Source organism: Penicillium cinerascens (genome assembly GCF_028974065.1).
Source record: "Penicillium cinerascens strain IBT 15544 chromosome Unknown contig_5_segment0_segment0, whole genome shotgun sequence".
In the NCBI taxonomy this organism is placed as follows: Eukaryota; Fungi; Ascomycota; class Eurotiomycetes; order Eurotiales; family Aspergillaceae; genus Penicillium; species Penicillium cinerascens.
Window position 1 is genome coordinate 1,150,197 of NW_026695294.1, and position 21,055 is coordinate 1,171,251.

At 52.6% G+C, this 21,055-nt stretch overlaps 7 protein-coding genes across 7 annotated transcripts; 2 read left to right on the plus strand and 5 right to left on the minus strand.

The window, feature by feature from the left end:
- Positions 1 to 243: 243 nt before the first annotated feature.
- Positions 244 to 1,368, minus strand: med6 (mediator complex subunit MED6; the record flags this gene model as incomplete). Its single annotated transcript, XM_058451945.1, has 3 exons — positions 244 to 810; positions 869 to 1,230; positions 1,281 to 1,368. 3 exons carry the CDS (start codon positions 1,366 to 1,368, stop codon positions 244 to 246), a joined length of 1,017 nt encoding a protein of 338 aa, XP_058308483.1.
- A 305-nt stretch (positions 1,369 to 1,673) lies between these two features.
- pabA (aminodeoxychorismate synthase pabA) lies at positions 1,674 to 4,090 on the minus strand (the record flags this gene model as incomplete). The annotated part of the gene is made up of 2 exons (XM_058451946.1): positions 1,674 to 2,905; positions 2,959 to 4,090. 2 exons carry the CDS (start codon positions 4,088 to 4,090, stop codon positions 1,674 to 1,676), a joined length of 2,364 nt encoding a protein of 787 aa, XP_058308484.1.
- A 480-nt stretch (positions 4,091 to 4,570) lies between these two features.
- N7498_004885 (histidine kinase-like ATPase domain-containing protein) lies at positions 4,571 to 9,842 on the minus strand (the record flags this gene model as incomplete). Its single annotated transcript, XM_058451947.1, has 2 exons — positions 4,571 to 9,659; positions 9,715 to 9,842. 2 exons carry the CDS (start codon positions 9,840 to 9,842, stop codon positions 4,571 to 4,573), a joined length of 5,217 nt encoding a protein of 1,738 aa, XP_058308485.1.
- Positions 9,843 to 10,202: 360 nt separating this feature from the next.
- On the plus strand, positions 10,203 to 14,802 carry N7498_004886 (TRAPPII-specific subunit TRS120; the record flags this gene model as incomplete). The annotated part of the gene is made up of 2 exons (XM_058451948.1): positions 10,203 to 10,488; positions 10,571 to 14,802. The coding sequence occupies exons 1-2, from the start codon at positions 10,323 to 10,325 to the stop codon at positions 14,800 to 14,802; spliced, it is 4,398 nt and encodes a 1,465-aa protein (XP_058308486.1). The 5' UTR covers positions 10,203 to 10,322.
- A 631-nt stretch (positions 14,803 to 15,433) lies between these two features.
- Positions 15,434 to 16,618, minus strand: N7498_004887 (SDR family oxidoreductase; the record flags this gene model as incomplete). The annotated part of the gene is made up of 2 exons (XM_058451949.1): positions 15,434 to 16,399; positions 16,490 to 16,618. The coding sequence occupies 2 exons, from the start codon at positions 16,616 to 16,618 to the stop codon at positions 15,434 to 15,436; spliced, it is 1,095 nt and encodes a 364-aa protein (XP_058308487.1).
- Positions 16,619 to 17,001: 383 nt separating this feature from the next.
- On the minus strand, positions 17,002 to 19,023 carry N7498_004888 (Sec1 family protein; the record flags this gene model as incomplete). Its single annotated transcript, XM_058451950.1, has 3 exons — positions 17,002 to 17,640; positions 17,689 to 18,714; positions 18,775 to 19,023. The coding sequence occupies 3 exons, from the start codon at positions 19,021 to 19,023 to the stop codon at positions 17,002 to 17,004; spliced, it is 1,914 nt and encodes a 637-aa protein (XP_058308488.1).
- A 112-nt stretch (positions 19,024 to 19,135) lies between these two features.
- On the plus strand, positions 19,136 to 20,972 carry N7498_004889 (lysophospholipid acyltransferase; the record flags this gene model as incomplete). Its single annotated transcript, XM_058451951.1, has 4 exons — positions 19,136 to 19,157; positions 19,214 to 19,258; positions 19,312 to 20,430; positions 20,494 to 20,972. The coding sequence occupies 4 exons, from the start codon at positions 19,136 to 19,138 to the stop codon at positions 20,970 to 20,972; spliced, it is 1,665 nt and encodes a 554-aa protein (XP_058308489.1).
- Positions 20,973 to 21,055: the final 83 nt, after the last annotated feature.

Here is a 21,055-nt window from a genome sequence, read left to right on the forward strand (position 1 = left end):
GTATTTGGTTGGCTACGGTTAAGGCCTTCACTCGGTAATTGACTTCTTTCACTGCGGATATTGCATTAACAAACTGCAATGCTCGGTCTGTGTAACCGTCGAGACTCTCCGATCAAAATGATCTATCCACACCCAATATGCAATCCATGCTCTAGACTCCAGAAACTCCCGTATAAAACACACCCAAAAAAAAGCCCAATGACTATCTCAGAGAATGGGGTATCATAGTTGCGAATCTCCAGCTTAGCTTGCAATCCGATTCTTCTTCCGCTTCCCCTTATTCTCACCCGAGCTCGGCGGCGAATTGCTCTTGTCAGACGCTTTCCCCGGTGTGTCCACCCTAACCTGCGGTGTAGACGCATGTCCAGCGGGTCCAGGTGTATTAGTCGAGGCACCTAGGCCCGCTCTGGATGCAGGCTGAGCTGCACCGGTCACACGATCATTCTCGCCGGCGCGTGACATGATGAATGAGCCTGGCTCGCCCACAAGTGGATTCTCGTCCATGAATTCGTCTCCATACTGCGTGAACAGGTTGAATGCCTCGCCTAAGCTTCGGGTATCCTGGAAGCTGGAGCTTGTGGTGGCGTTGGAGATGCCTAGTCCTGTTTTATTGGATGTTTGTGTGTCGGCAGTGGTGGGAGGTGGAACGTCGGGCATGGGGGTATTTTCTTTGCTTTGTTGAGATGCCTGGGGGCCAGACTCCGTTGCGCGGGCCATCGGTGGCATGTATGTGTGTCCGTAGGACGGTGTAAAGGAGGGCAGAGTCGATGCGGTTTTCATCAGTCGGTTTAAGGATGTAACGGCCGATAGCTGCGTAGAAGAGGTCATTAGTGCTCTGCGAAATACCAGCGATAAGAGGAAAGCTTACAATTCGGTTTCCCACGACGCTGGCGACCGACGGTGCCATGTAGATGCAGTCGCCGACGACGAAGTAGGTCGAGATTACGCTCACCTCGTCGTCCATCCCGGTGCGCTTCCGTCGGTTCTGCTTCCGAATCACCCAGACGTTGGACGGCTCGTGCGCGAAGCGGGTGTCAGACTGTGCCGCAGCTTGTAAGGGGTCGTAGGCGACAATGAATTCCAGGCCTTGCATGGTCTTCAGGCGGGCTTCGAAAGCTTCGCGCGTCTCGACAAAGTGGCGGAAGGCCTCGTTGTAGTTGGCTTGGATGGCGAGCGAGGCGTTGTTCGAGGTGGGGTCAAAGAAAGGGGATTCGGCAAAATAGAAGAGAACTGGCAAGCTCGTTAGTCTGGAAATCGCGAGTCAATAGCAATGGACTCACTGTTGTTGGAGTGCAGGAAACCCCCCATCATCTGTACGTGCGGGGGAGACCGCCAGAGGATCTCCTCCATCGCATCTTGGCTGGCCATACCGGGATTCAGACGGAACCCTATTCAGACCAGCTGGAGCAGGATTGATCTGGATTCGGTGAGCAGAGAGTCGATTTGGGAAGAATCGAAGAAAAGGTTAAGGCCGCGGAGGAGAAAAGTGATGTTTTGCTTGTTTGCATCTATCTATCTTTGTATGGCTTCAAAATTCAGTACAAAATTCCCCCTACTCCAACGCTGAATGTTGAATGAAACTCTTCACTTCCAGCTCATTGTCCCGATGTTGAAGATACAATGAGCTGTTTTGCAGTGAGGATTTGCGTACATAATAAGAAATGAGTATCGGGTTACCGGCTGCTCCCTTCACCCTCGGATGGAGCGAAGACATTGCAGACGGTGCGCAGCTTCGTCAACATCTCCTGCCATTCACCCTCGGCTGTGCTCAGAGTGGTAACTGCGCCGCCAGCGCCAATCCTCCAGATCTGCTGTGGAGTTTGACGGTCGGTAAAGCGAGTGAAGGCCGTGCGAATAAGAACCGAGAAGCTGCCACCACCGCCCAGATCCAAGTAGCCCATCACTCCGGAGTAGATGCTACGCTTCCTGTCCTCAATAGTTCGAAGATGCATGCACGATCGTTCCTTGGGTGCGCCAGTCATGGACCCAGGGGGCAAGCACCGCTGAAGAGCCGTGATGCCGTGAACAGCCATATTGGAGGACTTCAACTGGGGCATATGTCGGACCGCGAATCCAGGTTGATCAGGATTGACAATACCCTTGACGTGGGTGATCATCTGGTATACTCGGCCGTGATCTTCAACCTCAAGCAGCTTCTCGACATGCACGCCGCCAGATCCACAGATGCCGTACAGATCGTGCCGAATGAGGTCCGCGATCATCAGGTTCTCGGCCATTTCCTTCGTTGAGCCCAGAATCTCTCGAGCCTTCTCCATCGTCATTTCGGGTGTCTTGCGGACTGTACCTTTCATCGGCTTCATCTCCAAAGTAGACTCTCTATCCCAATTGAGGAAGCACTCGGGACTGCTGCTGACAACCTTTGCATCTCCCAAGTCTGCGAACGCACTGAATGCGGCGGGGTTGTATTTTCTCAGTTTCTTGTATAGTTTCCAAGGGAATGTAATCCGGCCTTCTTCCGTTGGGGGAGTCGGCAGAGTGATGGATGTTTCAGAAGTGAGGCACAGCTCATATGATTCTCCGGCTTCCAATTCTGCCTTGCAGGAGTTAATTTGTCGTTTATAGTTGGCCTCCTCTGGGGATACAATTTTCCCTTCGCGGAGGATAGAATCCAAGAACCGAGTATCGGCTTCTTGGTTAGCCCCAGAGCTGCTCGGATGAGATTGAAGAAGCTTCAATGTCTCATCAAGCCAGCCCTCATCAGACTCGCGGGTGGATTGAATGAGAAGGTTGCCGGTATGATTGTCGATAACGATGCTCCTGTCACACCATAACAAGCTGACATCCGGAGGGTCTTCCGAAGAACAGGTCGATGAGCTGCCGGTGGAATATTCACATGAAGCAGAGACCTGGTCCGACCCCTTGGGATGAGGGAGACAGGCAAGGCCTAGTTCATAGGAGAAGTATCCGAGGAACCCCCCCAGAATGGAGCCTCGGGACTCCCAGAGTTGACCTTTTTCATGTCCATCAAGTATCGCAGAGCATCCCAGAGCTGAGGCACGGTGAGAGACTTCTCGACCGCTTTATGCTCACCATGTAGCTGAGAGAGACTCAGCTGCTGAGTTTCAACGCTGTATTCAAGCCTCCAGGAGCCGGGACTGGGGAGCGATATAATGCTATGGCGCCCATTAGACTGGAACAGCACCGTTGGCACCCCAGGCTTGTTAAAAACCTCACTGACATCCTCCGGGGTAAGATGGCTTCGCTCCAGAGAACAGTGCGCCGAAACAGCCGAAGTCGCGGAGCTCCATCTCAACATCTCGTAGGCAACATCCGGAAAAGCGCTCATATCATGATGAGGGGTGATGATGGTCTCAGAAAGAGTGCCGTATCCGCCACGGCCGACAACCTTGTTGAAGGTAAGAGCCATCCGCCACCAATTGTGAAGTAGTACCTTGCAAGCATCCTTCTCCGACTTGCACGATTCAGGGTGAAACTGCACTCCCCAAAATGGTTTCTGGCGGTGACGAACCGCCATCGGAACTCGGTTTTCCGAGCCAGAGTTTTCAAGAGATAGCCACGCCAAAAATTCCAGGCCCTCCGACAATAAGCGATGAGAATGACTCAACGTATCCAACTTGGCATAGAGTGAGTGATAAAGCGTCACTTCGACAGCAGGAAGACCCTCAAATATGTCCTTCGAGCTAGTCGATATATGTCGCACCTGGCCATGGAGTGGGTAGGGAAGGCGATCAATGGGAACGCCGTGATGCAGGCACAAGCTTTGAAACCCTAGACAGATTCCGAAAACCGGGAGCAGTTCGTTATCTTGAAGATTCCAGATATCGCGCATGATGCCGACATCTTTAGGCAAGTTGGGGTTTCCCGGACCCGGTCCTAGGACAACGGCTTCGTAGTGGCGTAGGAATTCGTGCATGTTGCCATCGGGCCACTCCGAGTCGATGGTCATCACTGTGACTTTGACACCGAGTGTCTCCTCCAGCATAGCGACGACATTGTAGGAGAATGAGTCGTATGCGTCGACGTAGAGGATGCTCTTCAGGGCATCAGATCCTGCCTTGCGTGACTGTGCGGGCTCCGATCCATCCCAACTACCTAATAGCGGCGCCATCGTGAAATTGAGTCACCAGAAAGGATCCCGACCGTTTCGAAGATAGCAAATGCGCAATGCAGCCGACCACGCGTCGTAAGATTCGGTGAACTTTTTTCTTTTTTAGGTTCTCGAGATTCCCGAGCTCATCCCAGGTGTCTTGGAGTGGCGATCGATAGCGACGTACTTTCCACGTTCCCAATCCCGCGGAGTAAGACAGACGGAGAAAATTAGTGCCGCATCGTATATCACTGGCCAGGGGAGTATATAGAGTTGAGACTGTGTTGTATCGCGCAGGCGAGGGAAATGAAAAAATTAAGGTTGGAGTGCAAGGGAAAAAGCGGGTACGGCCGGAAATCGGATGGAGCCACCCGGGTGGCGACGACTGTTTCTATTGTTCTAGATTTTCTAGACTGCATTTCTATCTACTGTAAAAGGCTTGGGTATTGAACATGGCCAATATGGTCGAGGAAACAAAAAATCATCACAGATGGACATAGATCACGCAACGGGAGGTGCTGGGACGGGCTGTAGAGTGGCAAGTTTGGCAGCAACCTTGGGGAAATACTGGGCCACGAAGCTTTCGGTGTAGTAGCTGTGCGCTGAGCTGTGGTCGCCAACAAGATTGTGCGCTAGCTCGTGGCACAGAATCACCCACCAGTAGACAATGGCGTCGGTGCGATCGGCGCTTGCACTCCGCTCGTGAAGCTGCTGGAAGTAGAAGTAGTTGCAGAAGATGCTGCCCGCTCGGTTGAAGGCAATGGTCTTGCCGCCCGGGTCGTAGAAAATGCTCAGGCTGTCTGCGCGCATTGAAAATATTGAACCGCAGTCCAGAACAATCGACGCGAAAAGATTGAAACCAGCCCGGTTGTTGGCCAGGAAGGACGATCGGTCGGGAATGGACTTGACGAACAAGACATTGACGCCACTGGGAAGAGTTGCAACAAACTCCAGGTCATGACTTGGTCGCTCGTCACAGTAGGACTTGCTTTCTTGGATTTGGTTCGTCTCGGGACGGCTGTAAACGTCCGATGATCCATGGGCGCGACAAGCTTGCACCGCAGAGAGGAGCTCCTGGTGTAATCGATGCGGGGAGTTGGCATTGACAGTCTGCTCCGGGCGAGGCTTTTGCGGATCGTTTGTAGAATAAGGAGGTGGGGGAGGTGCGGTGGAAGTCTCGGGAAGGAGAGAGCGAGACTGCTCGCCCGCAGTGGAGGAGTTCGATTGTTTCCCTTCCAGTCCAAACCGTTTACTCAAGTTGGCAAACAAGCCACGGGAAGCCCTTTCTGGCATGATCGGTTCGGACGGTGCGATGTGAGTCTCATCCACGGAATTTTTGCCATTAGGCGACTCAGGGAAGACACCAGGCATGAGTGACTGCGATTTCGACTCGGATCTTGTCTCGGGCCTTTCTTCTTTGGCTCGCTGGGCTTGGGTTTCCGCCCATGCAGCCTCCTTCTCCTGGAGTTCGCGTCTTTCCTCCTCCAACTGCTTCTGTCGCTTGTCCTCAGCCATTCGAGCCTCTTGAGCTTTTTGTTTGAGGATACGTTCCACATTGTAGCCTCGGGCGCGGAGCTCCAAGAGATCCGTTTTCAACAGCATCTCCAGCGTCAGAGTTGAATGAAGTTTAGGTCGCTTCAGAATAAGATGAACCAGAGATTGACTGATCTCATACAGATCGTATTTGCCTGGACAGATACACAGACCATAATTACTGGACAGGCGGGCGACGATGGCGTTTCGCTTCTGTGTGTGAGACACCCGCCGGCCCTTGAGAGATCGTGTAAGGCTGATGGAATTGACCACTTGCACGCTGAAACTGTGCTCGAGCCACCGGGTTCCATGCTGGATCGAGTCGGCAGGTTGATCATGCAAGAAAAGCCGTGCACGTTCCAAGATCACTTTGTGTAGTTTGATGCCCAAGGTCTGATCAACTGCCACACCTCCAAATCGCGCCTGCTCCTCAACCAAACTGCTCAATGGCACGGCACCGAGGGCGACGTAAAAGTTCTCCAGTACTTCCTCTTGCGGTGCAGCAAGGATATGCTCTTTGAAGAGATTGAAGCTCTGGAAATCATCCACAACGACAATCTCTTTTGCAGCTGAAAGACTCCACTCTCTAATATCGAGGTCATCCTCCAGGTCTGGAATCTCTTTTTCAGAGGACTTTATTTTGCCATCTTGACCTGATGATCGAGGTGGAATATCTCGACTGGCCAAAAGGAATCTCGCCCTCTTCATGTCGCTGAAAAGCTCCTTATCCTTTTTGAGTACTGAAAGATGCTCCGCCAAGGTTCTCAAAAGCATGAGATATTTGTCGGAGCTTTGGAATGCCGCCGAAATGCGAGCAGGCTCCTTCACCAGCATCCGAGCAATCTCCGTCTTGGTGGGCTCTCTCCTCGACCCAACAGCCAAAAGGAAAAAGTTCGCCTCCTGGCCGAAATCCACAAAATCAAAGATATCCTTGTAGTCTTCTCCGTCGCCCAGATAACAGAGCTTCGGTGAAACAAAGCGAGTCTGGGAACCTTTCTCTGTGTGACTTTTCTTGGCGATGGGAATGATTGGGGAACTACCAACCCGCTCAATGTCCTGTGGACTTAAATCCGAGGCTCTGCTCGCCAGATATTTGAAGATGGTCCTGGCATCCCCTTGTGTCGTTGGAGGTTGACGAATGAGAATTTGGATGCAATCCTTCATAGGAGGATGAGGCTTAACACCCAGTTTCGAAGCATGTCGATGGAGATCTCTCTTGAGGATCTTAAAGCCGAACAAATTTGCACCGTCGTCCGTGAAACAGTCTTTCGGCGCACTGAAAGTTTCGGACCCCTCGACCGGGAGGAAGGCCACCCCAACTGCACTAATATCGTATGCACCGTAGCTATTGTTATGATACTCGTTGATGTAGTATGACAATGCTTTATTCTTGAGAGCAAAGTCTTTCTGTGCGCCACTCTGTACCATAAGCCGAACAAGGTCCGATCCAGTTGGATAGCTCTTCAAGCCCATCATCGCGAGGAACTTCCCCTCGTTGCTGGCACTATTATAGATCCCAGGCCACTCGATTATGGGGAGGTCCAATGCCCGAAAGACATCTTTCGGCTCGTACAACTGGGAAATTTTGAAGCGACCGCTAGGCGGAAGCCGGTCACCTTTCCTATTTTCCGCAGTGCAGATTTCCGTTTCCTTGAGTCTCTGGACATCGTTCGACGGAATGTCTTCGCGCACAGATGTGAGATATCGTATCAGATCCACGTGGTTCCACTTCCTCGCAGGCGGACCCTTGGCGTCTCCCGACTCGGGGGCATTTATGAGGCGATCGAAGATCACGCCGAGCTCAACGGTCTTGCGAACGCCGAGCGCCATTAGCAGTTTCTCCTTTACACCGTTCAGACCATGAACGACGGGAAGATCGTCGAATAGCCGTACAGTGGCAAAATATGTTTGGGGAGGTTGCTTCATCCCGAGCTTTGTTGGTATCACAGTTTGTGGTTGTAGGGTATTGATAACGGTTTGCTTCGAGGATGAACTCAGGCTTTCCCACTGCTTTGACAGAACAGGTAGCACCTGCCCAGCAAAAGAAGCACTCTGTGTGATGTCTTGATCTGCGGAAAGAAGACTCCGGTCCCCAGCATTGTTGACTAGCCAGCGCAGCCACGGGACAACCTGCAACTCACCCCACCCCAGCGCTTCAAGCTCTTGTTTGCTCAAAGCTTTGGTAAAGCGGAAGGGCATCACTGCTGTCGGCACCGGCAAGTCAGCCGGAACGCGTTGAGGATTTAGGAAGCTGGTAATATCAGCAAATATGATGAGCCATGAAGGCTGTCCTTCCTTGTCCTCATCATTTGCGACTGCAACCCGAAGAAGGCTCTGAATCGAAAGTCGGTCGAGTTGTCCCATGACAGTTTTGCGACCCAGCCATGTGAGAAATTCAACAATCTGGTTCGGGCGTAACGTGCTTGCCTCTAGTTCACGCTTAATATCCGAAACTGTGATCTCCGTGACCAACCCAAATTCTGTCAGTCTCTGGACAAATTCCTTCGCGTTGAGTACGAATTCATCTGGCAAGGCAGGAATGGAGTCCATGAAGCTCAGATCTTTGGGGGCAATGCGGGTCTGGTGACTGGGAATCACACCACAAGTGGACAAGATCTCAATAGATGCATTTTTGTTGCACATCCAGAACGCATCTTCGATCGTTTGACCCAAAACAGACGATGGCGTGGATTCACGGAAAACGAACTGGTTGGCAGTATGGATAGCTTCCGGAAGGACATCCACGATGTCTTCTTTTCGAATTTTTGAGGCGCGTGATGGGCCTACTTTGGCGGCTAGTCTGGATTTGATGGTTGTCATTTCTGCAGACCAAGCAATCCGACAAACCACACCAACTGCTCGCAACATCTCCAGGTTCCATTTGCTGATGTAGCGGGTATTCAGATCAATGCTTTCTCGCTCGACTGTAGGGATCACAGACGGCGCAGATACATGGGCGTTTAGACCGGTAGTCTGTTGAGTAGGGAACCCGATGAAGACTCTTCCTGACTTGGTAGGGAGGATAGAAGCAAGAACCTCTGACTGGGATGCGGAAACTCCTGTCGCAATATTGGCATCGTATGATGGTGTCAAGATAGCAATCGTTGCTTTCTTGGGTGGCGGTTTTCGTGTCGCGCGTTCAAGTTCCTTGCTGAGAGAATGGCTGATCGAAGGGACTATAGATGCGGTGTTGATGTGCAAGAACACGGTTGCCACCTGCATGGAGGTCATATTACTCGGCTCCTCGGTGCGCTCCGTTTTCTGGACCTGTGATGGCTTCTCAGGTTGGCCTGTAAACTTGGAGAAGAAGCTCCGCAGAGAACTTGTTGTATCCCGGAGATTGTCGAGGCGAAATAAGCTTGCGTTAGGATTCCACTCCACAATCCGCATCCAAGCCGCATCAACTTGTGCAATCTCTTGAGTGACCCCAGTAACTTTCATCAAACCTTCTGTAGTCTTGGTTTCAATGTCCCTCGGGATGGGGACATTGACGCCCGGAGCTGTCTTCTTGCAGAGTCGCAAGAGACTCCAGTCATCTAACAACAACTCTATTTCTTCCAAGGCAACAAAAGTCAAGCTGCTCGATAAAAACTGACATAGTGACATCAGAGACGGGACGGGCGATGAATCGTTGCGATAATCCAACACAAAAGTCGTATCCTTGTTCGAGGTTTCACCCAGATCAAGCCTTCGAGTGAACAGACCATTGCCTTTCCAGTAGAAGGCCATGGCCTGACTCCCCGACGACACGAACGGCTCTTCGCAGTCATCGAAAACGCTGTAGAAACCAACACCAAACGCACCAATCTTTGTCTCGTCCGGGTTACCATCTGCGATGCGCTTTAACCGGGCCCAGTCTTTCTCACTGAATGGGAGACCGTTATTTGAAATTAAGAGGCGGCTCAGAGTATGGTTGGAAATAGTATGCTTGAGGAGTGCTGTTTGGTCTGTCGAGGACGGCGACGGTACTGTTGTGGACGGCAGAGTCTCGAATTTAATGGTTACTTTGGTCGCAGAAGCATCGGCAGCGTTTTGAATCATCTCTCGTAAGACAGTCCTATTTCCAGTCTATTAGCATCTGTCCGCGATCTTGAACACTCGAGAAAACCCACCATTTCCCCGAATACCTCGCAAGAACCTTGGAGATCAGTCCTCTGGTGTCCACCGTCACGGCTTCCTCGTCTGCGCCAGACCCCATGGTCCGCACCTTGAGCGCATTAAAGTCCATGTTCATAGCCATGTTGCTGTCTATTCCATGCAGCTCTATAGTGTGGCGTAAAGGTGTATCGGGGCCTGTAGAAATGCGGATGCCTATCGCATGGGCGTGAGGCGAGTATATCCGCTTCTGGGGGGGTACAAGTTTGGATATCAAACGACAGACAAGAAACAACTTAATCAAAGGACGCGAGAACGGATGGAAAACAAGACCGGAGGAATAAACACGGACGAGAGAGACACCGAGTCCTCGGGGACTGCGGAGGGCCTTATCGCGTGCTTATCGGCGGCTTAGATCAGCGGCCTTAGTAAGCTTTGTTTCTCATCGCTTCAGGAGCTTCGTGAATTGCATGTCCTGGGGCTTTTTTGCTCGTTCTCGCGGCCGGTCCTGTCTTTACCGTTCCTCGGAATATCTCCACTACTGTACTACCCGGGTGAATCTGGAAACTGACCGGTTGTCGTCGATGCGGGATATCGTCAAGTTGTGCTCCGGTCTCATGACAAGATGGGGGTCGACCCGTTGTCTCCCATTGCGCCTGTGCGCCTGAGGGCGCTTTTGCTGCCAATTGGAAAGATCAGGCGCTCGCGTTTCCTGAGCTTCGCCGCCAGACTTCAAGCTGAGAATGTGGTGCGGTTAGGGGACATCAGTCCGGATGCTCGGCCAAACCGAAGTACTTAATACCCCTGCTCTCAGCGGTGACAAGTCGCTGTGTCAAAGTGTGGGTGCGGTATACTGACTGCTTTATTCTACAGATATGTTCTCTCCGCTAGCGTTTCCCACCGGAATGATTCTCTATGATCTGTCCTTCTCCGTTCCCCCCACTTCGCACCTGGAGTTGTTCCCATTCGATATATACAGAGAGCCACTGGTGATTATTGCGATCGCTGATGGGACGGAACTGCCTCGAAGCTCCGATGAAAAGCAGAAGCACCCCACACCGGAGGGTCTTGATCAATTACTGGAGGAACTGGATGAGGCGAAGGAGAGGAACCCACGAGCACTGGTGAACCAACTTCTGGTCTTTGACTATGATGGCCTCGAGAAGCTCACGAACGGACCGGATAATGTACTTTGGATCCCTCGCCCGCAGGCCTCCAAAGCCACCACTATGAAGACGGTTCTGTGTGATATTACGTCGGTGTTGCTTTCGGAGCTGGACGAGTTTGCCAAAATCATTCAAAGCATACCGTCAATTGAATCACCTAAGGTCTCATCGTGGGGACCTCATCGCAATCCAGAACTACGACCTCGGCCGGTGGACCGCTTACTGAACCGCATGACACTACCAGCACATATGCCATCCAATCCCAATGGCGGTGCACCGGAAACCCCTCTGAGCTCAAATGCCAGCTCGCCAGCTCCGAGTGAGGAGACTCCGACAACATTTGATGAAATCACCCGATCGATTCATCTGTCCCGTACCAATTCTGGGGCCAGGAGCCCTTCGATAGCTTCGCCCAAAGAACATAGTCGAGATCGAATGTCTGTCAGCGGATTGAGTGCTACTGACAGGACTAAGAATCGCATCAAGGGCCGGGCTGGGGTAGTTATTGGCACCCTTTTCCTGCAGGCAGGAAGGTGGCCAGATGCCCTGAAGGAGCTGATAGAAGCGACGAACAACGCTCGAGCGGGTAGTGATTATATCTGGCATGGCAAAGCACTGGAGTCCATTCTTCTTTGCCTTCTGATGATGGGGTGGGCAGGCATGGATTTTACAATTCCTTCTGTCCTTTATCCTGTGGCCGACAAGTCTTCTAAATTGCAACGGGACTCTACTGCTTCTCCAGCCCCCGCCGGAAATCGCATTGTTTCCCTCCAAAATCTGGCCAACCTGTTGCCGGACCTTGCCAATACCATATTGAATCTCTATAATCGCGCCGCCAACATCACCGATGAACCGCTACCTCAACTGCTTTTTTCTGAGACTGTCATTCGACTATCCAGGCTCTTGGTTGCAGCTCGCATTCGAGACGGTGCTCTCGATGATAACGCTCTCAAACACATCGTGATGAACGAGCCCCTAATTCCTCTCCACCAACAGGAGCTCCCGCGCGGCACAGTCTTGCTTCGGAAGTCTGAAATCGCAAGCTTCTTGTTCCGAGCTCTTCCACTTGCCGCCAGCGCAGACCTGCCTGCTACCGATGCTGTGCCTATTATTGTTGGAGTCGTTTCCGTTCTTAATGCTTTGGATCTTCCGCGGAAGAAGGCCTTCCTCATGCGAGAGCTTCTCGCTGTCATGGTACCTAGTCTGGTACAAGCACGAAAGATTGGCGCCGCAGAGGTGGGCATTCACCCCGCCGCCGGCCTTGCGTCCCTTACTGATACCGCGTTTGATGTCAATGCTCTCGACGTGGGTCCGGGGAACACGGAAGCTAGTGTACGCCATCTTCTTGCTACAGTGGGCGAGATCTACGGAGCCCAACCCTCGGCATTTTACGAGTGGGAGAAGCGCCAGAGCTACTCATCTGCTCCTGGTGAATGTCCGGAGTACGACTCGGTTGCCGGTATCGCAGAACGGTCTTTTCGGCATGTCGTGTTGGATCGATATGGTGATCTCAACTTGAAGATTGATGTTCTAAAAGCGTGCATCAACTGCTGTGAAGCGCTTCCTGACTTTGATGGTGTACTTCGATTTACGGTTGAGCTTTTGCAAACCATCCGAGGCGATTTGATGCTGACCGAGCACAAGAAAATGCCGCCGTACCTGCCACCAGACGAGCAAGTGCGTCTCTTGAACAACATCAAGCGGACTGTTGGAGCCGCTAACCGGCTGGGAGCATCAAACATGGCTGCAGAGTATTGGGACGACTTTCTCGTGCGTGATGTCCAATTGCTTGCGTTGCCAGATCCCAGACGGCCCGTTCGCCGATCCAAGACCGAGCTAGACGCTGTCACCACGAAATCTCAGAAGTCGAAAAAAGACCCATTCCTTTACAATCCTTTTGCAAAGCCCAGCAGCAAGGCTTTGGAGATGCTCGCGGTGACTGATGAGGCTGCTTCATTCCGAATTACCCTCCAGAATCCGTATGAGTTTGAAATTGACATCGACCTTCTGCGGCTGGAAAGCGAAGGAGTCGCCTTTGAAGCTGTGGCGGAAAATATCATCCTTCCTCCGCTTTCTTTGCAGGATGTCATTCTCCTTGGAACCGCTCACGAGGAAGGAAACCTCAACATTACCGGATGCATTGTTCAAGTACAGAACTGCAGGATGCGCAGATTCCCTATTTTCAAGTCATTCTGGAAACCCGAGCCCGAGGTCAAGTTCAAACGTACAGGGTTGGCATCGAAGAGGCCTCTCAATGACCGTCCGGTGTCCTGGAGCTCAACCACGTCGAAAGATGGAAAGATTGAGGCTAAGAAGGGTCCTGAGACGGCGACATGCCAGGTCAAGGTCATCGGCAAACAGCCATCTCTTGTGATTGAGTCCATGTCACTATCACAGTCGGCTTTGATGGTTCTCGAAGGAGAAATTAAATCATTCACAATCACGCTTCAAAACACTTCCTCTTGCCCCGTGGATTTTGTCTTGTTTACCTTCCAAGACTCTACCACCAAGCAGCTTCAAACGGCTCTGAGGAACAAAGACTTGCTGCCGGTTGAGATTTATGAGTTGGAACTCAAGCTTGCCACTCAGCCGGCCCTGCGATGGCGCCGCGAGGGACCTGACACTAGCGACTGCTCGATTGCAGCCAAAGACAAGGCCACATTCACCGTCGATGTGCTGGGTAAGCCCGGCTTGCAAGACACGACGGTGCAGATCGACTACTCATGTCTGGGAGCTAAGCAGGCAGACCTTCCTGATGTATTCTACACTCGGCAATTGTTTGTTCCGCTGACAGTCACGGTCAACGCGAGCGTGGAAGTTGCTCGTTGTGATATTCTTCCATTCAGCGGCGATTTCGCTTGGAAGAATAACATCGATGCGCCGTCCGACGCACCCCAAGATCCGAATTCACCTCTGTCTACAACAGACCATGATCCGTTTTCTCAAGTACTTGCTCGTCTCGGCAATGGTGCCTATGGACCCGACCACTGTGTGGTTCTTCTCGATCTTCGCAATGCGTGGCCAAGCCCGCTGTCCGTGTGGCTACGAGTTAGTGAATATTCCATCACCGATATTTCATCTCCTCAGTCGCCTAAATCGCCCACCACCAATAACAATGGCCGCTACTCTGTCGACGGGAATCTCCAGCCAGGCCAGGTCTCACGCTTTGTCCTCGTGCTCCCCCGCGTGTACCTAGATAACCCACACGCAGCCATCCCAGTCGTGAACACAGGTACCAGACGCCAATTCGTCGTCAGCGCCAACAAGCTCTCCTTCGAAGCCGAAGCAGCCTCGCGAGAAGCCTTCTGGTTCCGCGAAGAACTTCTTAAACGCGTCCTGGGAGGTTGGAGCGAACCCACCTCAGGCCGCGAGGGAACAATCGATCTCCGAAACATCCGTCTGAATACCCGCATGGTTGAAGCCATGCGTCTGGAAGATGTCGAAATGACCTTCTCTCTCTCCTCGCCTGCTATCCCTGAGCAAGACTCTCCCATCGTCCAAACCGGCCGCTCTCGTTTCCGCGCTAAGACAGACGACCTCTTGACACTGTCCGTGAAGATCTGCAACCGCTCATCTCGCCCCATCCACCCTCTCCTCCGACTCCAACCTAGCTTGCGACACCAGCCTAGTAACATCGCGTTGGATCTCACCCGCCGATTAGCGTGGACTGGCATGCTACAGCAGTCCCTCCCAATCCTGCACAGTGGCGAGTCTACACAGGCTACCATCGGCGTGACGGTGCTATGTCGCGGAGAATACGAGATCGGAGCAAGCATCGAGGAAGTACGCCTGCTGCGCTCATTCGACGAGCACAAGGGAAGCGAAGACGAGGCTAGTCGCCATCACGACGGCATTAGGGATACCTTTGGTGCGGATGTGGTGCGGCGACGACGCATCTGGCATGCGAAGGAGAATTGTGTCATACATGCTCATGATTAATTGGCTGGAAGTGTCTCCAAGGCTCCTATGATCCTGTTTCTCTTCTGTTCTTTTATAGATCCTGTGGATTCTTGTCATGGTTTGCTTTTTCTCTGAGCCTAATATCATGGGTCATGTTGCATGGTGATCTTTTGTATACTTTTCTTCTGATACATAGTTCTAGCGTGGTACATATGAATGAATTGTTCTACGAGTTTCGAAAAGGACGTGAAGTATCTGTTTGATGATTGGATGTTCATGTGCACATCAAGTATTGTGCAGTGTAGATGGCTATGTGAGAGAATGAATCTAAGGATAACCATCTCGTTCCAAGTTCTTAATAATCTAATATAGGGACTTGTTTCCTAGATCTCGACTCATTATTTCCAATCCCAAGTGGAAGCGCTCGGAGAAGCTTGCAAAGAGTTGAACCTCTTCATAGGCAAAAGGTCAGACTCAATATGGCATGGAGCGCGACTCGAGATTCCGGACTCGAGCGAGAAGGACCTCTGATGAAATGGCGTGAGCCATTAAGTGGACTGAAGGCTGCGGGAAGCGCTTGCTGAGAGGTTTCAAAGCACATAGGGTGTAGGTATCAAAAGCATCTAGACCCATTGAGTTGTTGGATCGAGAGCGGTGTTCTGTATGGCCATCACCCTGTCACATCATCCCCGCCCTCTGGCTGTGTGGACGCGCGATCTCGACTCATCGCAGCCGGCTGCGATTCTCCCAGCGGGAAACTGAGATGCTTCCAATCCTCGATTTCCTCAATGATACACTTCAATCGATCCCGAATACTCTCAACAGCATAAGTGCCAAGAATAAGTCGCAACGGCGGATACGAGCAATGGCCGAGCTCCCAGACAAGATGAGCAGCCTTCACCGCAGACGCAGGCTGCTTATCTCCAAGCCACATAAGCATACGCCGCGCATGCGCAGCCGGAGATGTAGATGTATTATACGGCTCGCTAGGCGGCTTGACCAGAAAATGCCCGTACAGCGGCAGCGGCGAAGAGAGATTGTGTGCAGAATGGTTAGCAGTCATGGCAGAATGCGAGACCAGGTCCCCGATATCATCACGGCGCATATGACCCGGTTCAACCAGCGTGCCCTTGATATTGAAGCTGTCCACTTCGTACAGCATACTCTCCATCAACCCTTCAACTGCATATTTCGACGCACAGTAAGGCCCCAGGCCCGGCACGCCTAGCGCGCCCGAGGTCGAGCTGAAGATGAGATATCGGCCCGCACGCCGCTCGCGGAAATGTGGCAATGATAGCTGGATCATGTTCAATGTGCCCGTGAAGTTGGTCTCGAATTGGTTGCGGATGTCGAACTCGTCTTGATCCTCGCATGCCCCGATCACGCCGTACCCGGAGCAATTGGCGATTACGTCGATGCGGCCGAATCGTGCAATTGTCTGATCGATGACGCGTTTCACGGTCTCGCGGGCCCGCACGTCGCAGAGTAGGCCAAGGCAGTTCTCGTGCTCCTCTTCGAGCTCTTTCATGGCTTCCGGGCTGTTTTCATAGGTGCGTCCTACGGCGGCGACGAGGTCGTTGCGGAATAGGGCATTTTTGACGAGCGAGCGGCCCATGTGGCCTGTTGCGCCGAAGATCTGGTAAGAAAGAGGCGTTGTTAGGGGCAATGCTAGCTATAGGATGGGTTGCGCGAGCAGCGCAGGACGGAAGTGGGGGGGAGCACGTACCAGCCAGACGAGCGGCTTTGGGGGGTTCTGCGGGCCTGGAGGATCGGTAGTCGAAGGGAGATGCAATCGTGGCTCGCGAGAGGCGGCTGGAGAGGAGGGTCCTCCTCTTGGAGGAGAAGCCTGCTCCATCGTGTGGTTGAGGAGGTAAGAGTCAAATCCCCTCCGCATTTTGCTCCGGGGTCGACCCACTTAAGCAACACCAAATCCACCAAGTACGGAGTAAAACGACTTATCACCAAGTTCCAGACCAAGTTTCAGGCTCTTCCAAGCAATAAGCAACCTAAGCGGTCTATCCATTAGGGCAAGTCTCTCACCCTCTCACGGTACTTGGTGCTCTTCGAGTATTTGTGCGCTGGCATCGTTTCGCCCTCCCCAATAGAAGCTGTCCGGCACTTTTTGGTGGTGGGTTTATGCTCTATTATTAGCTTCGTAAAGGTTCTCATCCTACACAGAATTCACCAGACTTCAACACTTTGTCATAATGCCATTTCTAATATAGATTCCTAGTCGAATTACCGCCCAAGCTCCCGTCGCAGCCGTCCTGCAGCTGTCGAGGGACTCGGCTCCGGCCAGCTGCCGACAGCGTCGTCAACTTCTTCCAGGAAGGTCGTGCTATTATGAATAGTGGTGCCGCCAAGGACAACGCGTACACCCGGGGAGCTGGCGTTGACCTGCGCCACCATCTTGGCCTCCTCGTAGGTTACGCCGCCAACCATGAAGATGATTATATCTTGCGGCTTATCCCGAGTGTGTCCGCTTCCTTCCAGGAACGGATATTGCAGCTCCTTCAGGCGGCCCTTGATCAAATTCTGGAGTGTCACTTCCAGACGGGGTGAGTGCTGGGTATAGACATTTTCGACACCCTTGAGTCCCTTGAAACGGTCCCTGGCGCCGGAGAAGAATGAGGTTGATTCGAAGAGATCGGTGAATCCACCGGCAACGGGCGGAGCCTGGAGGGAGTTGTGGTAGGCGAGGAGTTTGGGGATGATATTGACTTTGTTCGAAGGAACATTACCTGCCGTCACCAGCAAGTCAAGGAGAATCGGCAGGGCGCTGTTCGATTGTTGCTCGTAGCGAAGTGCATATAGAGCCACCAAACGCAACTTATTCTCCGCAGGAACATTTGGCAGCGTGATGAGTCGTTGCAATGACTGATGGAATGAGTAAATTGATCAAACGTAGGGAGGGCTCCAACATACCTTCAAGTCATTGGCGTGGTTATCATTGCAGGCCAAGCTCTGCTCCAACTCACTCACATCCAGAAGAGTATCCTCGCCGACTCGCCGACTCAGCTCGCCCACAAGGGTGACATGTTTGCTGACGTTGCCCGAGAGCTTGCGGAACTCCGGATAATCCTCCACAAATCGCTTCATGTCGGCAATCGACTCGATATTCATGCTGCTTTGCGTCTTGGTTTGATACTGCTCCACATATTCCTTAATGTTCTGGCCTAGGTCACCGAAGTTCTGATACATGTTCTTCTTAAAGAACGGATCCTGATCCTGGGCCAGCACGATCTCCTTGAGCTCCGGTCTTATCTCTGGAACATCTTGCAAATCCACCCGTCCATTATTGATTCCGAGCAGTTCATGCACCATGGCCTGATATGTCCATTGCGTCAGCAGCGGGGTGATAGGGTCGTCGCGACGGTCCAGAACCAGGAGGATTGGTGGTGTATCCGTCCGGCGGAAATTAAACAGCTGCTCCTCCTGAGTGATATGGTATCGAACTTCGGTCGCGAGTTTCCGGGCCAAAAGACTGTTTTTCTCATAGCGAATCAAAGGGTTCTTCTTCAGCGACAGCAGTAGTGCCAGGACCCCCTCGGTAGCTCTTTGCAGCGAGTCGGGGTTCCATAGGTCTGGCGAATGACTCCATAGTCGGGACAGTGGGAATCCCATGCCCAAAGAGCAGAGGTCGGGGTTGATCACGAGGAAATCGGCGAATTGTTCCTGTACGGTATGAACGACCTCGTGACTGTCGGCCTCGGCAAGCCGCTCGAGGGATGACTTCCGGATCATGTTACTCAGGTAGATATGATATTCACCATATTTGGGTTCTCGGAGCTCGTCGACAAGAAGCTGAATCGAATTCGGGGATGGGCGCACGAAACACAGGCATCGCAGATGTCGCATCTTCTCGCGCGCGGAGTTGTCGAGGCGGTCAATGAGGTAGACTTCATGATTGAGGAGGGCAGACTGAGTGATGGCGGTCGAGACAATCGGAACCTGTAGAGGAAGGGATTAGCTATCGTCACCGATGATAAATTAAGGAAGCGCATTTCGCACTGTCTCACTGTCGAGTAACAGGATCTTCATCTTGCTTGACGATGACCCTGAAGCCGACTCGCCGGCCGTCACCATCTTGGAGACGTAGCCGGAGACGGCCGCGACGACATCCATGGTGATGAGGGCGCCCGGGCGCGGGCAAATAGAGACAGAGAGCTTGAGTGTTGGAACAAGATGGTGTTTTGTCCAATCGGGGGAGAAGGTGGAGAAGTGAAGTTGTTGAATGTTGGGCGCGTCCGCTTTCCACATGACAATACTTTTCCCGGTGATCGCTTGGCTGTTTCTTCTCCCTTCTTTTTCTTGTCTTCAGCTTGCATGCGGTGCTTTTTCTGATTCCAAGTCTTCTCTCTGGTTCGGCACCATGTTGCCCTACATAGATTCCTGTGCGTACCTCCTTTCCCCCTCATGGAGCTCCAAGATCTCGAACTGATCCCCACAGTGTTCCAATACCCAGCGCAGCTGACCGGCGCCTCTGTGGACGAGCGTACGTTCGACTCTCGATAACATAGCTTCGCAAGCTTCTAACCCTCCTTCCAGTCAAATTGATCACTTCATTCCTGCTCTCCTATCCGCTGGCTGGCTTGCTGAAGCGCATCCCCGACGCCCAACCGTGGAAAAAGAATGCGTTCATCATCGGTGCCTCGCTCTTCTACATCATCGGTCTTTTCGACCTCTGGGATGGACTGCGCACACTCCTCTACAGTGCTGCCGGTACCTATGCGATTGCATACTATGTAGATGGATCGTTGATGCCCTGGATCGGGTTCATTTTCTTGATGAGCCACATGTCCATCAGCCACATCTACCGCCAGATCCTCGACGATCCTCAGGTGGTCGACATCACGGGAGCACAGATGGTCCTCGTGATGAAGCTTACTTCATTCTGCTGGAACATCCATGACGGCCGCCTGCCCCAGGATCAGTTGTCCGATTCACAGAAGTACTCGGCCATCAACGAGTTCCCCAGCATCGCCAACTATGTGGGCTACGTCTTGTTCTTCCCGTCGCTGTTCGCTGGTCCATCCTTCGAGTATGTGGACTACCGTCGTTGGCTCGACACCAGTCTTTTTGAAATCCCGCCGGGTACGGATCCGTCCAAAGTTCCGCCGACCAAGAAGAAGCGCAAGATCCCTCGCAGCGGAACCCCAGCTCTCAAAAAAGCTATCGTGGGTCTGGGTTGGATCTTCCTCTTTCTCCAGCTGGGCTCGTGTTACACGACAGATCTCGTCCTGTCGGACTCTTTCATGGACTATGCCTTCCCGCGCCGCATCTGGATCGTGTACATGCTCGGCTTCACCACTCGCCTGAAGTATTACGGCGTCTGGTCCCTCACCGAGGGTGCCTGTATCCTATCCGGCATGGGATACAATGGCTTCGATGGAAAGTCCGGCAAGGTCTTCTGGAACCGTCTGGAGAACGTTGATCCCTGGAGTCTGGAGACTGCCCAGAACTCGCACGCTTACCTCGGAAGCTGGAACAAGAACACCAACCACTGGCTGCGCAACTACATCTACCTGCGCGTTACTCCCAAGGGCAAGAAGCCAGGTTTCCGCGCCAGTATGGCCACTTTCGCGACTAGCGCGCTCTGGCACGGTTTCTACCCAGGATACTACATGACCTTTGTCCTGGGCTCGTTCATTCAGACCGCTGCCAAGAGTATGTTTAGTTTTCCTGCAACCCCCTTTATTCCCTTTATCCGTGTACTAATGCCATCATCAGACTTCCGCCGCCACGTCCGCCCCTTTTTCCTCACTCCGGACGGCAGCAAACCTACGCCATACAAGCGGTACTACGACATCCTCAGCTGGCTCGCTACCCAGCTCACACTAGCCTTCACCACCCTCCCCTTTGTCCTGCTCAGCTTCGGTGACTCCATGACCGCGTGGGCCCACGTCTACTTCTACGGCATCGTCGTCACCTTCTCCTCAATCGTCTTCTTTGCATCCCCCGCAAAGGCCTACCTGGTCGGCCAGCTGAAGCGCCGCAGCCGGCCCCAAATGACTCGGTCTACCAGCGCAGATTCTATCCCGCCGACGACTCTGGGTCTGCCTAATGACCCCGAACAGGACTTCGACGAGGCTGTCCAGGAGATCATGTCGGAAATTGAGTCTCGTCGTCGCCGTGGAAGCGTTGTTACCATGCCTTCTGGCGAGGAGCTGAAGGTTGCTGTCGAGCAGAAGATTGGCCGGAAGCTGTAGGCGTTGTGGGGAATTGTATAGACATTGCAATGGTGTGTTAAGCCCTGCTTTTCGGTTCTTTTCGGTTCTTTTCGGTTCTTCTC